At 46.3% G+C, this 17,165-nt stretch overlaps 1 protein-coding gene across 3 annotated transcripts in view; it reads left to right on the top strand.

Moving 5' to 3' along the window:
- The window catches only part of LOC135508322 (ral GTPase-activating protein subunit alpha-2-like), a 227,279-nt gene that overhangs the window by 176,725 nt on the left and 33,389 nt on the right, over positions 1 to 17,165 (top strand). For all 3 annotated transcript variants that reach the window (XM_064928424.1, XM_064928422.1, XM_064928423.1), the window contains 2 exons: positions 1,752 to 1,910; positions 4,014 to 4,141. In XM_064928424.1, coding sequence (XP_064784496.1) covers positions 1,752 to 1,910; positions 4,014 to 4,141 — 287 coding nt within the window. The remainder of the gene's footprint in view (positions 1 to 1,751; positions 1,911 to 4,013; positions 4,142 to 17,165) is intronic.

Below are 17,165 nucleotides of genomic sequence, written 5' to 3'. Positions count from 1 at the left end.
CTGTAATAATGACCTTTTGTGGGGAGCAACTCATTCTGATTGCTTGGGCCTGGCTCCCAAGTGGGTGGGCCTGGCTCCCAAGTGGGTGGGCCTGGCTCCCAAGTGGGTGGGCCTGGCTCCCCAGTGGGTGGGCCTGGCTCCCAAGTGGGTGGGCCTGGCTCCCAAGTGGGTGGGCCTGGCTCCCCAGTGGGTGGGCCTGGCTCCCCAGTGGGTGGACCTGGAGACGAGGCCAAAAAGTTAACGTGAGAACAAGCAGACATAAAAGCTCAATAATAATAATAATTGGATTCTTGCATTTGAATTATCATGCAAAAACCTCAATTCGAATTAATGGAATGAATTTGATATATCGCCAAACCTTGAGGGCCAATTGGACAAGGGCCTTTAACTGAGGCCACACATAGGAGAGCTTCTAGTGCCACATATAGCTACAGTACTGTGTAGTAGGGACAGGGATGTGATTCTTCCCCTGATTTAATCATCAATTCCTGCTTTTCTGACATCCTCCTCTATTCATATATCATTGAAATCGACCTTCCCACAAACCAATATCCTCCTTTACCGTGATGGTCCATATTGTCCTGACTCCTAATTTTGCTGTGACGCCGCTCTAAGAGGGTGTCTCAGGGACAGTTGGTATATGCAAAAAACACATTTCCAATTCACGCATGCTTATAATACATACTTGTACATGTATGAAATAGGACAAATATAAGCACCCACCAAACATTTGTATTGTTATTATTAAACATATTCCCTGGTGTTGGAGAGCTTGCTGAAGGAGAACACAGAGATACATTAGCATTTACCCAGACAGTCCTGCCTCTTGGTTCAACTCATTCTATGTAAAATGTCTAATGTTAATTAACATCCCTAGGATTTTTGTGGGCAACTTTGACATGCATATTCAACATTCTTGGTTAATTTGTCCCTGTCTGTCTGGTCTGACCTGCGCCTGTACAGATGAGATCAACCAGTGAGCACGACGTTCAATCAGCGGGTTGTGGATTTGTTTAACATTAAACCATTAGCATAATTAAGGGGTTATAATAGAATGTGCTAATTGCATTTTTTGGGTAGCGAGGGCATGTTTTCTGAATGGCTCATTAGACCCAAGTACATTAGCACATGTTTTCTTCTTCTCTCAGTGAGTCAGTGAGGAGGCTCAGTCTTAGCAGTCATGATGCCACATGATCAGGGACAGGAGTTATTCCTAATCTCTTCACCTAGGCAGGAAATACTCTTTGGCCCTAACTAGGCCCAGTCTATCCTGGTAAGGTCATGTGGTCAGGGATCAACTCTGCCCCATTAATGAAGGGTAAAGACCGGTGAGGTTCGAACAGCCGGTCTTTGCCCATCACTCAATGTCCATGTCAACCACAATACTGGAGCAAGAGTGTTCTTTCTCCTTTCTCACTCCTATGTCTTGGTTCAAAAACAGAGTTAAAATTACAATCTGCCAATTTCCTGTAATTTCTGTCCTAACTGAAGTTGTATTTATGAATAGAACATGGGAAATTGGATGCAATTTGGAGTTAAGTTAATTTCAATGATTGGTTTTAAAATGTTTTTTTGTTATTTGAATTTCCAATCAAAGTTGAAATTAGGAGATGTTTTACATTGTCACAACACCCAGAGCTGTGGTAATAGCTAACTTATATATATTTGTTTTTTATAGTAATGACTATGTTTTTTAAAATGTGATCACCGTTGCTAGCCATGTCTAAAGCTTGTGATTTGTTCCGGTGCAGCTGCGTCACCTGGGAAACGATGAAGTTCACATAGTGTGGTCGGAGCACAGCAGGGACTACCGGCGCGGCATCATCCCCACTGACTTTGGAGACGTGCTGATCATCGTGTACCCCATGAAGAACCACACGTTCTTCATCCAGATCATGAAGAAACCACAGGTACTACAGATCAGCTGTTTGGCTGCTCTGAATACTCAATGCAAAACCAATATGGTAGTTTGTCACAATGAGTTTTCAGAGTTTGCTTCTACACTTGGTTGATTATTTTCCACTAAATCCATGTCTGTAATGGGTGGTGTCATAGACTATTTTACTTACTGTCGTTTTTACATAAAAAAATATAATGGGTGCTATTTTCACAATTTCTCTACTAAAATTGATCAAACACATATTCCAGCACTGCTCCAATCTATCTGACTTTCTCAACAAACCCTTCTTAACGCTCTTTCCCAGTGTCCCACCAAACTAGCTTGTTGGTTTAGTGGGTTAACTGTCTGTCTGCCTGTCCAGTTGTGTGACTCTGAGATGGAAAGTAATGCCCTCCTCTTCCACCTCAGTGCATCACCATCACTGTGCGTATGTGCTAGCGAACAACCAATATGGATTTATTAAGGCCAATGCCGATACCGTTTTTGGGGGTCAAGGAGACCGATGGACAATATCATTAAATTTGAACATTTTGATGACAAAACCGGTGTCTTGTTTTGCAAAGTGCTGCCGCCTGTATATGGACATTGTTTTGCCGAACAGTAAATTAATGAACACTTTCAATATGTCTACATGCCTTGTGTCATTTTCAAGTGTGCTTAAGCTATATGATATGCAGCAGGAGTAGGTAGTTAAGAAGATGCTGTCCAGCCAGAGGTTCCTCAAGGACAGCTAGCAATGAACGAGTAAGTGGTGCCGGCTTGCAACAGTATGACACGAGGCAAGTGCGCTTGCGCTACATACAAGACATCGGCTGCGCCAATCCTCAACGGCCAATAGACTAGCAATGGCTAATATTGGCCAAAAATATTGTCCACACCAATTATCGTGCCACAAAAGTCAGAAATAGCGATATAATTAATGCCTTACCTTTTGAAGATCTTCTTCTGTTGGCACTCCAAAATGTCCCAGAAACATCACAAATGGTCCTTTTTGTTCAATAATGTCCTTCTTTATGTCCCAAATATGTCAATTTATTTGGCGCGTTTGATTCATAAATACACCGGTTTCAACTCGCCCAACGTGCCTACAAAAGTATCTAATAAGTTACCTGTAAACTTGGTCCAAACATTTCAAACAACTTTTCTTTTCTAAAGACCTTTGACATCTAGTGGAAGCCAAAGGAACTGCAACCAGGTTCCTCGTAAATAGTACCTCCCTTAGAAAACATTTGGAAAACACAATGACCTCAACAATAAAAAATTCCCTTGATGGATTGTGCTCGGGGTTTGCCTGCTAAATCAGTTCTGTTATACTCAGACATTATTCTAACAGTTTTAGAAACTTCAAAGTGTTTTCTATCCAAATCTACCAATTATATGCATATCCTAGCTTCTGGGCCTGAGTAACAGGCAGTTTACTTTGGGCATGCTTTTCATCCAGACGTCAAAATACTGCCACCTAGCTCAGAGGTTAAAACCACCCAGTCTTCAGCCCAAACCTCCACCATACTCAGAACCCCCCTCTCATTCATATTCTATGGTGTTCTAGAGCTAGATGTCAGTTTGAAGTACGTTCCAATCATTGAAGTGGAGGGACTTTCTGTATAATGAGCTCTACCATGCAGAGTAGACAGCAGGGTTTATGAAGGGGCTCTGACATTCACGTCACATTCCAGGTCAACGATTATTCAACTCAGCAGATTTAAGATCTCCCCAAAAACCCATCAGCAGACGCGTGTGTCACACACACCAACCACACACACATATGCATGCTGCTCTCAAACACAGAGAACTTCCATTGTATTTGTTCAATAAACGTTTTTTCTCTGGTATCGACAGTCATGTCTCTTACTCTACATTGATTTGCATTAGATGTGTGTGATTGTCATGCTAAATAACAAAACTCAAACCTTAATCGCTCAAACCTAACTCTAACCCTGTGCCTATTTGAGATGTCTCGCGCATTTCAAAGCACACTCATTTCATATGATTTTATGACTTAACCAGCATTTTTTATAGCATTTTATCTGAATAACATCTTAACTAACTTCTCCTTTCTTCGTATTTGTTTCTTTCTCCCTCTATCCCTCTCTCTCCCTCCTTCCCCTTGTAGGTCCCTTTCTTTGGGCCTTTGTTCAATGGGGCCATCGTCACTGGAACGCTGCTGCCCAGTCTGGTGCGCGCCACCTGCATCAACGCCAGCAGAGCTGTCAAGTCCTGCCTGACGCTCTACCAGAGCTTGTATCCTTTCTGTTTACTCTTTACTCTGTTGCCTCTACCTTTCCTACAGTCCTGTCTGATCACAGAGCTTCAGCAGGTATGTAGGCCGAGGAAGGGTATATTTTTATATTCAAAGATGGATAGATCCTGACCAATTACCTATCTATCTATCTAGCATTGTGAATATTGTGAGAAATAACAGAAATACAAATAAACGTTTATATACAGCTAGCTAGCTGTATATAAAAGTTTATTTGTATTTCTGTTATTCCTCACAATCTTCTTCACAATGTTCATATGAAAGAATTTAAATTATAAACGGGTCGATTGTTGTGATAATGGCATTAGCACTGCCAGTGGTTTGCCCAGGCTATTTCACATGTGGATTGTGTTTGCTGATCTGCATGGTTGAGCGCTGACACTGATCTTGATGCACTGGCTGATTAACATACAGCGATTAGCTGCGCACTGGTTTGAGTTGTGTTACACAGCCCTCAGTAACATGTGCAGATGGATGTGGCTGTCTAGGTCTGTAGTGGTGATCTTATGTGTAACCTGTCTGTCGTCATGTATCATCTACTGACTCTACTGAGTCGTCATGCATCATCTACTGTCCCTGTAACAGCCTGCCTGTTGTTAAGGGTCTGACTCCAGCTGTACATGTCACTTGGTTTAAGACAAGCGTAATCAGTGATGGGGATTAATTTGCATGTGAATGAGGGCAGGTCTGAGAGAGGGGAGGGACGTTGTTTTTTGGAGCGGGCTTCGGGGGGGGGGTCTAATCTCCCATAAAGCCTTGCTGCTCTGCCCCTCGCCAGACAGGAACAGGGTATACAGACTAGCCTCACCACAGTATCTCTCTGCCGGTCACTATGGAAACACCCAACCTCCAGCTTTTGAGGTTGGATCCAAGTTGTGCTCATTGGTTTGCGGTGTGTAAGAAAGAAGGGCAAGGGGAGTGGGCAGTAATGGCAGAGTTGTTTTTAAGGTGAAAACATGCACTGTTTTGGGGGCTACAGGTGCGGTTATACATACTGTGTGTTTGATATTTGTAGAATTTCTGTGCTTGCGTGTATGTGCATGCACACGGGTGTGTGTGTGTGTCCCATCAAACCCACCCATCAGCGAGCCTCATATCAGCCCCTCTCAAGGTCCCTGGGGGCATCAGTGGGACAGCAGAGTGACAGATGCCGGTTACCAGACGCCAAGTGAATTACTCCAGGGTGAGATGGTTTGAGCTGCCACAGGCCTGCCTGCTTACACTGGAAGCCCAGAGGAGGGGAGCCAGCACTGGGCTGGGAAAGACCAGGCGTACCTGGCATTCCTTAGCAGGTGGAGAGCAGCATGACAGCCGTATCTATGAGATGAGATAAGCGCTGACCTGGGCTGGCTAGGCTGACGCGTTGGCAGTGTGAAGTAGCCAGCCAGGCTGAGGCCCCACACACTGCAGGTCTGGAGGATGAGCTGACAAATGGAGCCTCCCAGCCAATGGATGCTGGTAGTGCCAACTGGTTTCTGTGTGTGTCTGGGCCTCCTGGCTGGAAGACTTGGTGAAACACACCCACAAACTATGTTGTAAAAATATTTTTATTTTTTTAATCCTACCAGTAAATGAAGTTCACTCTGTTTTCTGAACAATGTTTGAAATTATACAATTTAGAATGCTATTTGAGATATATTACCTCAACAAAGAGCAGTAATACCAGCACTAAATGATTTATCTAGACTTGAGCCACAGGCAAGACCCATTCCTTCCTCTGATTATGTCACAGAAATGGCTGCTGTTGTAAATGTTTTTTGTACAAGTCAGAACAGTGACCTGTCTGTTTGTGTAGCAGAGATTAAATCCCGATCCAGCATTTCCCCCTCACAATGCCCTGGCGCTCCTCAATCTGCTGTTTGTAGCCAGGCCACTCTTCAAGGTAATTAGTTTAATATTTCTTCAATGAGAAGCCACATGACCCCTGTGCATCCAAATAAAGGCTGGCCTGGCGCTGTGGGGCTCTGCTCTGTGGTGTCCTCTCTCCCGCTCCCTCCTCCACAGAACTGGAGAGGTCTCCAGCAGCCAGGCGCTCTGCTGCATCATCACTGCGGCTAATTGGATTTTGTATTGAAAAATGACCACCAGCCACATCACCTGAGAACACACACAGACATCCTCCTTTCTGCTACAGCGGACTGTGCACCATTGCAAATTGAGAAGTGTGTGTGTTTGTCTGTGTGATACAAAACACTGACCAACGGACATACTTGAATGATGTCTGTAAAAGTGGATTTATGTGTGTCATTCTCCTCAAGCTCTGTACAGCATTATATAGTCAGTGACAACACAGTAATATTATTTCAGAGCCCTCAGCGCTATTGAATGTGAAAGACAGTCCTGCCCCCACAGACATGTTACAAGGCCGTCAGAAATCATACATAATGTAATCTATTATTGATAGGGCCTTGTTGGAAGAGGCAGCTGCCTTGGCTGTGTGAGTCCTAATAGTCACCCTGTATGAACCCTGAGCAGCGAGCTGGCTGGCTGGCTGTCTACTCCACTGTCAGTGGAGATGCATTATGGGTGGTGAGGACATTACATGAGAGAGGATAATAATCAGATGGGAAAGCTCTCACTATCCAAGTAGCACTCCATATATCAATCATACATTAATAAGAGAGAGAATTTTATGAACTTCCCTGACATCTGATGTGTCATTTATTTCCAACCATGTGGAAGTGATGTGGCTATAGTAGGAGTGTCTCTGAGTGGACTTCCTCTGCTGGCACGTAGCCTGTTGGGTTTCTGACTGGAGGCTTTATCCAACAGTCGGTGAGTGTTATTCTCTCTCAGGAACAGGCACTAGGGTTTGATGTGCCGTCACTCATAGTGTGTGTGTTTAGGTGGCAGGAGCCTTTAATAAGTGAGACGAAGTAGAGCTGACCTTCATTCTGAAACGCAGCCTCCCTGCCGGACAGAATCAATAGCATTTGCGCGCTGCCCTTACTCCCCTCCCCTAAGACAGACAGACAGACACACACACACACACACACACTGAGCGATCCATCTCCAGGCAGCGATCAATAGCCATAATCTATGGCCCATGGCCATTCGTGAGCCGGTCTTTTCAAATCCAAATCAAATGTTATGTCACCAGCTTCGTAAACAACAGGAGTACACTAACAGTGAAATGCTTACTTACGGGTCCTTCCCAACAATACAGAGAGAAAGAAAATCGAGAAATAATAGAAAAGTTTTAACACATAATAATAAAAGTAATAATAAATACAGAGTGAGTAATGATAACTCTGCTACATACACGGGGTACCAGTACTGAGTCTGTGTGCAGGGGTATGAGGTAATGGAGGTAGATATGTAACTAGGAATAAAGTGATGGAGCATACACAGTAGCAGCAGCATATGGGACAAGTAAAAAAAAGAAAGGGTTAATGCAGATAGTCCAGGTGTTTGGTTAACTATTCAGCAGTCTTATGGCTTGGGAGTAGAAGCTGTTCAGGGTCCTGTTGGTTCCAGACTTGGTGTAGCAGAAAACAGTCTAACAAATCAAATCAAGCTTTATTTATACAGCACATTTCAGACATGGAATGCAACGCAATGTGCTTTACAGCCAAAAAGGAATAAAAAACATGGAAAATAAAAGCTGAAATATTTACTTCACAGCAAACATAAGATAAAAACAAATGACACAAACTGAACAACAAAAAGCTCCCTAAGGAAAAGCAAAGCTAAATATATGGGTTTCAGCCCCCCTCATGTGCTATGGCAGGCTATTCCAGAGGCTGGGGACATAACTAAAGGCTGCCTCCATGCCTCTTGGTCCTAAGCTTTGGGATTGTTTTGGGAAGGCCAGTGCTAGAGGACATGAGGGACCTACTGGATACATAACTTGAAAACATGTCTGACATGTACTTGGGTGAACAATCGTGGATTGATTTAAAAACCAATAGAAGAATCTTAAAATTAATTCTAAAACTCACAGGCAGCCAGTGCAGAGACCTTAAAACCGGTGTAATGTGTGTTTGCGCCGTCTAGTCTTGGTTAGCACCCCAATCTATGATTTGGGTGGCTGAAGTCTTTGACAATTTTATAGAGTTTTAGAGCTCCTGGATGGCAGGGAGCTCAGCACCAGTGATGTACTGGGCCATATGCACTACCCTCTGTAGCGCCTTGCTGTCAGGTTGCCAACCATTTGCCATATCAAACGGTGATGCAGCCAGTGAAGATGTGGCAGATGTGTTGTTACCTACCCTCTCCACCTGGGGGTGGGCCATCAGGAAGTCCAGAATGCAGTTGCACAGGAAGGTGTTCAGTCCCAGTGTCCTTAGCTTAGTGACGAACTATGGTGTTGAACGCTGAGCTGTAGTTGATGAACAGCATTCTCACATAGGTGTTCCTCTTGTCCAGGTGGGAAAGGGCCGTGTGGAGTGCAACATAAATTGTATCATCTGTGGATCGAGCTGAGGAAGAGGATATTTAAGATACTGTTTCAGATGTTTTCTGAAGATGGGCAGGGACTCTGTCCCTCTGCTGTCCTAGATTCAGGGGGGAGCTGATTTCACCATTGGGGTGCCAGGACAGAGAAGAGCTTGGACTGGGCTGATCAGGAGCTGGGAGGGCCTAGAGACCTGAGATGGGGTGTAGGGTTTGAACATAGCCTGAAGGTAGGGAGGGGCAGTCCCTCTTGCTGTTCTGTAGGTAAGAACCATGGTCTTGTAGTGGATGTAAGCTTCAACTGGAAGCCAGTGGAGTGTGCGGAGGAGCAGGGTGGCATGAGAGAACTTGGGAAGGTTGAAAACCAGACAGGCTGCTTCATTCTGGATAAGTTGCAGGGGTTTGATGGCGCAAGTCGGGAGTCCAGCCAACATCGAGTTGCAGTAGTCCAGACGGGAGAGTACCTGGAGTGCCTGGATTAGAACCTCATGCTCAATCTACAGATGTTGTAGAGCATGAACCTGCAGCAGCGGGTCACTGCTTTGATGTTTGCAGTGAACGACAGGGTGTTGTCCAGGGTTCCAGGGAGAGCAATACTCTACACTGTGGAGTTGTCAACCGTGAAGAGAGGTCTTTGAGTGGGCAGGTCTTCCCCGGGAGGTAGAGCAGTTCCATCTTATTGAGTTTGAGGTGATGGGCCTACATCCAAGTTGAGATATCTGCCAGGCACACAGAGATGCGTGTTGCCACCTGGGTGTCAGAAGGGGAGAAGGAGAAAAGTAGTTGAGTGTCATCCGCATAGCAATAATAGGAGAGACCACGTGTGAGGATGTGACGGAGCCGAGTGACTTGGTGTATAGCAAGAAGAGTAGAGGGCCTAGAACCGAGCCCTGGGGGACACCAATAGTGAGAGTATGTGGTGCAGACATAGATCCTCTCCACGTCACCTGGTAAGAGCGGCCTGCCAGGTAGGATGCAATCCAAGAGTGTGCATAGCCTGCAACGCCCAGCCCTGAGGAGGTGGACAGGATGATCTGATGGTTCACGGTGTCAAAGTCAGGGATCGATCTAGTAGGATGAGAACAGAGGAAAGCGAGTCAGCTTTGGCAATGCGGAGAGCCTCCGTTACACAGAGAAGAGCAGTCTTGGTTGAGTGACCCGTCTTGAAGCCTGACTTGTTACGGTCAAGAAGATAGTTCTGAGAGAGATAACGAGAAAGTTTATCGGAGACACCACGCTCAAGTGATTTGGAAAGAAAGAAGGGATACCGGTCTATAGTTTTTGACGTCAGATGAGTCGAGTGTTGGTTTCCTGGGGAGGGGAGCAACACGGGCCATTTTGAACTCAGAAGGGATGCAGCCAGTGGCCAGGGATGAGTTGATGAGGAATTGGAGAAGGTCTCCAGAGATCGTCTGGAGGAGGGGATGGGTTCGAGCAGGCAGGTTGTCTTGTAGCCAGACCTCACTAGTCGCAGGATGTCATCTGGAGAGAGAGGGGAGAAAGAGGTCAAGGCGTAGGGTAGTTTTGTGTGAGTGAGACAAGTGGTCTCTAAATGCTGAGTGACTGAGTAGCGGATGTCGTCAACCTTTTTTTCCAAAGTGGTTGACAAAGTTGTCCACGGAGAGGGAGGTGGTGGTTGGGGGATTAAGGAGGGAGGAAAAGTTGGAAAGTAGTTTCCTAGGGTTAGAGGCAGAAGCTTGAAATTCAGAGTGATGCCTGCACGTCACCCTTTCTTATGCTGCCTTTTTGGATTCTGGTCCATTAGGGCCTGGTCCTGGGTGAGCAGTATGTCCTGTGCCTCCGACTCATTCAAGTAGAAATATTCATCCAAATCGCTGTTCTCATGTCCAGAAGCTTTTTCTGGTCATAGGAAATGATGACAGAAACATTATGTACTGTACACAATTTTTTTTAGATCCGCGCACAAAAACATACAAAATAACCGGGAAAAAACGGCTGCTATCCACAGTGCCATCATTTTGAGGTGACATTGTGGGGAACATGCAGTGTAGTAGCAAGGGGAGAGGCATGTTTCCTCTTCTTAGTGAACCACACAGAGCCCAGTGGAAGCTAGGACTGCTACCCACCTAACGGAGCCCACTGGAAGCTAGGACTGCGGTCCACCTAACGGAGCCCAGTGGAAGCTAGGACTGCTGTCCACCTAACGGAGCCCAGTGGAAGCTAGGACTGCTACCCACCTAACGGAGCACAGTGGAATCTAGGACTGCTGTCCACCTAACGGAGCACAGTGGAAGCTAGGACTGCTACCCACCTAACGGAGCCCAGTGGAAGCTAGGACTGCTACCCACCTAACGGAGCCCAGTGGAAGCTAGGACTGCTACCCACCTAACGGAGCCCAGTGGAAGCTAGGACTGCTACCCACCTAACAGAGCACAGTGGAAGCTAGGACTGCTACCCACCTAACGGAGCCCACTGGAAGCTAGGACTGCTGTCCACCTAACGGAGCCCAGTGGAAGCTAGGACTGCTGTCCACCTAACGGAGCCCAGTGGAAGCTAGGACTGCTACCCACCTAACGGAGCACAGTGGAATCTAGGACTGCTGTCCACCTAACGGAGCACAGTGGAAGCTAGGACTGCTACCCACCTAACGGAGCCCAGTGGAAGCTAGGACTGCTACCCACCTAACGGAGCCCAGTGGAAGCTAGGACTGCTACCCACCTAACGGAGCCCAGTGGAATCTAGGACTGCTACCCACCTAACGGAGCCCAGTGGAAGCTAGGACTGCTACCCACCTAACGGAGCCCAGTGGAAGCTAGGACTGCTACCCACCTAACGGAGCCCAGTGGAAGCTAGGACTGCTACCCACCTAACGGAGCCCAGTGGAATCTAGGACTGCTGTCCACCTAACGGAGCCCAGTGGAATCTAGGACTGCTGTCCACCTAACGGAGCCCAGTGGAAGCTAGGACTGCTACCCACCTAACGGAGCCCAGTGGAAGCTAGGACTGCTACCCACCTAACGGAGCCCAGTGGAAGCTAGGACTGCTACCCACCTAACGGAGCCCGGTGGAATCTAGGACTGCTACCCACCTAACGGAGCACAGTGGAAGCTAGGACTGCTACCCACCTAACGGAGCCCACTGGAAGCTAGGACTGCTGTCCACCTAACAGAGCCCAGTGGAAGCTAGGACTGCTGTCCACCTAACAGAGCCCAGTGGAAGCTAGGACTCCTGTCCACCTAACAGAGCACAGTGATACAGGTCCAGCCTCATATAGCATACCACTCTACCAGCTCTGTAGCTCAGCCTTTGCCTGCTCATAAAAACATATCTGTGAGACTCTTGCAGTTGATATTGGCCTACTGCGTTCTGTAGTTTTTCTACTCCCCGGTGGCCATGCATGTTTAATTAGGGTTTTAGTAGTATTGAGTGTTTGTATTCTCACTCTCCTCTGAATAAGGCTTGGTTTCCCTTTGTCATTGTCCCTACATGGATAACAATGTCTTCTTTAGTACAAGAAGATTCTTTACCTAGTCAAGATGAAAGCATGCTTCAGTCTATGAAAGGAGGTTATGAATGGAAGCTGTCATGTTAGTGTAGCTGAACATGTATTATTTAGCATTGCTTGATATGCCTTTATTTGCCAGCTGTTGTGCCATAACACTCACCAGTCTGCAGCCATCTCCCTGTGAACTGAATGCTTGGCTTGGCACAGTGTGAGCTCTATACTGGTCTGGCCCATTAAGAGGGGTGAGCTGAGCTGTGGATAACTAGCCAACATCCCTCTTCCATAAGCCTATCAGTGAGAAGTGATGTGTACAGCTCTAACTCACCTCTGTCTTTGCCTTCTATTTAGAGGGGTTGTGATGTCGTGTAGAAGAGCCACTTGCTTCTATTAGTTTAGGGTATTGTTACTGTATGTGTCCAGTCCAGCTCTGTCACAGTCTGGCTCTCAGGGACCACTCTGACCCAATGGGACCCAAGAAATCTGTGGCAGGCTTTGGGCCTGCAGTGCTAGGCAGGTTGGAGGTAGGTTGGGGTAACTGAGGGAGGTGAGTTGGTTTGGAGACTGTTGTTAGGTGAAGCAGGACTTGGGTGAAGTTACCTAGGCAATAGGCTGGGCTTGAGTTTGGTGGGGGCCGGGGACTGGATGGAAAGGGGCCTGTGGTTGGGCTTTATGCCATTTTACTGAATGTTTTAACCTAATCCCATTATCAGTGTAGCGCACTGCCTTTCCCTCCACTCCTCCGCTCTCCGACTGCTCCCACACCTCTCCAGCTGACCAGCTGTTCCTGGGGCTCATGACAATGTCCGATGTGTTCAGATCACTGAGTCCCTCCCACCCAGCACCCACACACCACCACTCCACGCCCGCTCAGTCTCCGAACAGCAGATAGCTCTGCCACTGAGGCTAAGAAGGGCCTGGAGGGCTAGGGGGGGGAGGGGGCACGCACAGGCCTGTCAAACCCAGCCCTGACTCAGGAGGCAGCCTGGCCGGATGGCATATGGCGTCTAGCTTCATGCAAAAGTATTCTCTTCCCTTTCCACCCCCTCCCTTCCCTCCCTCCCCCACTGCTAATGCAGAATGACTCATAGCATTACAAAAAAAAAAATCTTCTTCCCTCTTCCCCCCAATACTACCTCTAACAAAAGGGGTCTCTCACGCACCCTCAGTGAAAGCCCTGGAGCCGGTGACTAAGCGGAGCGCAGAGCAGGGCCAGACTCTTAAACACAGGTAGAGCAGGCATAGAAACAGACGGCTGACAGCAGGGACTGAGGGGCTTGATGACAGTGCAGGGCCCTTAAATGCCATACACACACGGTTTGTATTTGTGCACTGATCCTGGGCATGAGAAGAACACAGAGAGGACGAGGGGTAAGGGTGGTTTAGTCCCAAAAATAAATTGCTGCTTATTTGTCTGTTTTGTTGGAGTTTGTGTTATGGGTACTGAAGTTAAACTGTCCATAGCCTCTTAAATGGAAGAATGTATAATGCCTTTATTTGATTGTAGTGCGTCGTTTAAAAAAAATGTCCATTCAAATTTGTGATCGTGTTGATCGAGCTAATATTGAATTGGTCTTTGAAGTTGTAAGCTTGTAAAAGTTACAAATAAAGATGCGCCATCCACAGTTGCTGCACGAACCAAATGTTGTTTCCAATACATATGCCAACCTGATAAGACACTCAATGTTTCAGATCCCTGTTTTTACACATTACAACACAGTATAATGTTACTGAAAGAATGTCCATTCATGTCAATTTGGTATCGTTAAACTTGAACCCATGCCCCTCCCCTCCCTGCTCCGTCTGTTATGCATTCATGCCTGACATCTGTCTGTTTGTAAGAGTGCAGTGAAAGGCAGAGAGGTTGCCAGGTCTGCGTGGGATCCCCCTTACTCTCCCACCAGCCAGCCAGCCCCAGTTGGAAGGTGTGAGGTGTCAGGTAGCGTTACTGGGACCATCATTATGAACTTGTCAGGAGTAAACCCCGGAGGGGTTCGGTAGCCATTAGACACCCCTACTTCTAATAACTGTGAAAGCTGTCTCTGTTGCACGCTATTAAACCCTGGGCCATTCTTCCATATGTCTTGTTGTTATGGAGTTAATTGATCTATTGATTTGTGGAGAAAAACATGCGTTAAAGGAATCCCTGGTTGAAAAGTCTTTCTCTGACAAGATTGGTGTTGATGGTTTATTCATGTTAAGTGTTTGGCTTTGTTAGCGGTCATAGCAGTGGACAGCAGTGGTCCTACTCTGTGTGTGTAGTCTACTGTTTTACTCTGTGAATTATCAAGCCCCAGCATTACGTTGTATCAATACTTTGAGTCCTTGCATATGGATGGCCGTCCTTTCTGCCTTTCACTGACTCCGTACCGGTACCACAGTACATTTCAGTGAAAAGGACATGTTACTAGTGATTGATTGTGTGTGTGGTTCTACGGAGGGTTTAAAACCTCTCTGCTTTAAGTGATTAGCATTTAGCTAGCCATTCCATCTGTTCCCCTAGTCCTGTTTAATTAATGAACTTTCTCCTCTCCTCCCCTCCCCAAGCCAGCCAGCCAACCAAACGCCACTAAAGGAAAGCTGTTAGCCCTCTCAGGTTATACAAATGGATGCTTGTTCTTGTTTCCCCTACAATGGCTGCGTTTTCATTGATTAGTTTGGTTTTGTTTCCCCTCTTTTGTCTCGGGGTTCTTGAGGGAGGGTTAATGAGCTTTCCTGGGAAGCCTCCGCACTTGGAATCTAGGCATAAATAGGATTTGTATTTTCTTTTGTTACGCTCTTGGCAGAAAAGCAAGTGTGTGTGTGTGTCCATGTTGATGGGATATGTGTGAATGGATTGTGAAGGCCCTGACGCTGGAATGGTCCGGAGAGTTTTCTAGGGTTGCTGCTTGGTCCATTATTCCTCATCAGAATCAGTGGGCCTGGAGCACTCAAACACTGGGCTCTGTTACACTCCTGTCTCCTTCGGCTTGATATATTGTAGAAGATGAAGGAAAGAATATGTAAAACCCCTCTTTCTGTCCTTCTCTCCATTTCTCTCTCCATTTCTCTCTCCTTCTCTATCTCTTGTTTCAACGAGGCACTGGACAGCCTTTGTCAAGATAAAGCTGGCTTCTTTGTTTGCCAGCATTTTTTTTTATCCTCTTGCTAATCGCTGTGGTCGTGTGCCTATGTTGGAGCCCATATTTCACTCTTCTTTGTCTGACGCCTGCCCTGATAAGGATCCCCGTTCTAGGTCTGCTCTGATATTGAAATCCTCCAGCGTCACGGAGAGAGCCTTCAATCATCCATTATCTCTGCTCCAGTGATTACCATTCAATATCTCAGTCTCTCGTCATCACCGTCCATAGCACTGAGAATGTCCCCTGAAAAGACCAGGGCTCGCTCTTCTCTGTCGCATTCAAGGATATCCACGATATCCGTCTCGAGACGGCCCGTATTCAATGCTACCGGGAAATGTCAGCAAAATGTCACTCATCCATTACCCCAGGAATCACTCGGTCTCTGTGATGTGACCCTGGGTTAGGGACTTCTTTTGTTAAGAAACCTTTGACCTCGCTAAATTTTGTCCTAAATTGGGCATTATGCTAGCTTTTCAATTCTCTTTTATCATAATGAGACTAGAACCACTGTCTGAAGATTTGCTCCATTGCCTTTAATGTCACTGCCTTAATTGGTTATTTTAAAGAGGAATTAGTTGATTATTTATAAGTTGCCTCTTTAAACAGTTCAAAGGCAGCGCATGCTCTTCTTCTGGCCTATCTCCATTGTTTCCCCGTAGAGGATGTCCTTGTCCTGAGCATTTGCATTTTTGCATTAAATGGAATTTTCCACATAGAGACCAACAAAAACAAAACATTAAAGTGTGTATAGTGCATTTTCCGCCCCTTCTTCCAGAAAGCGCCCTTTGATGTGGTAATGCAGAGAGTCTGTGTAGGTCGTGAAGTGCCAGCCATTGATTTGGCCACAGAGCAACGTCCTGTACAGTAGGCCTTCCTGTGATTGGCACTATTGGTGCTCTGCATGTATTTGCTGTGCTACTGTTGTTACATTGGACAAAGAGAGAGCTTGATTTGATCATCTGGTAATCAGCTATAGATGTATTTGTAGTGCAGCATTTTTTTAACCTTTTCTAAACCTTTTTAGACTTAGACTTACAACTTGCGATCTTTGTAGATGTTCCTCTCTATGTTTTCCATTTTAAATGTTAACAGAAACCTGGTTTACCAGACCTGCACTCCTCCAAAAGGATTTGTCAGGAAAACAAAGACCCTGAGCTCTTCAGATTTATGCTGTCCACATCTTCATTAGTTATGTATAGCCACTAATTACTATTGATGAAATTCTAGCAGTTTGGGCTACAAATCTATAGGTATTGTCATTCTAATGAGTGTTATTTACTCTCAGATCTCTGGGCCAGGGGGATATAGATGGAATGGCCTTTGTGCAGGCAGATAAGGCCCTGGCTGCTTTAGCTGCACCCACTTGTTCTTGTATCTGCCGACTTTGACAAAATCCTGCTTCCCTCCCCCTACTTTGTTGTGGCCGTCTGCAGAGATGTATAGCACTTCCCGGCTCCTCCATCTGTTTTTGTGCATCTATGAAAAGGCCGATTATAATCCATCACTGTATATGGACGCACTGCGAGCCGCTAAACAGGATGGAGACCAGGAATCCAATATGCCTCAGTCCATCGGTTAATTATCTGGCCACCCTCACAGGGATCTTTGTTTTAGCAAGTTTTCTAACCAACATTGTCTCTGTACATCCACTTAAAAAGACACCCAGTCTGTGCTGGGGATGGGGTTGCGGCTACTGAATGGGCTCCATGCAGCCACACTGGGCTAAGACGGGCTCCTGATTAACCCTCGAGTGACTAGCTAATATCATTGAAGTAGGACCACCTGGCGATGAGACTGTACAGTCAGCTGCTAGTGGAGGGCCAGAATGGGGAGGACCAGGTGTTATGCTCCGGACCCCTAATTGTTGCCATGTAATAGCCCGCTTGACTGCACAGTGTGGCCCTGGGGCTAAGATTAGAGATGGCTGTTGCCAACACAGAAGTCCATTTTCTTTCTACCCAGTTTTTTTCATACCTCTTTCTTGCCATCCCACCCCCACTAATCATTGCAGGTAGTAGGGAACCC

This window comes from Oncorhynchus masou, chromosome 21, assembly GCF_036934945.1.
Source record: "Oncorhynchus masou masou isolate Uvic2021 chromosome 21, UVic_Omas_1.1, whole genome shotgun sequence".
Lineage (NCBI taxonomy): Eukaryota > Metazoa > Chordata > Actinopteri > Salmoniformes > Salmonidae > Oncorhynchus > Oncorhynchus masou.
The sequence above is the reverse complement of the archived record's forward strand: the minus strand, read 5'-3'. Positions and strand labels throughout refer to the sequence as shown.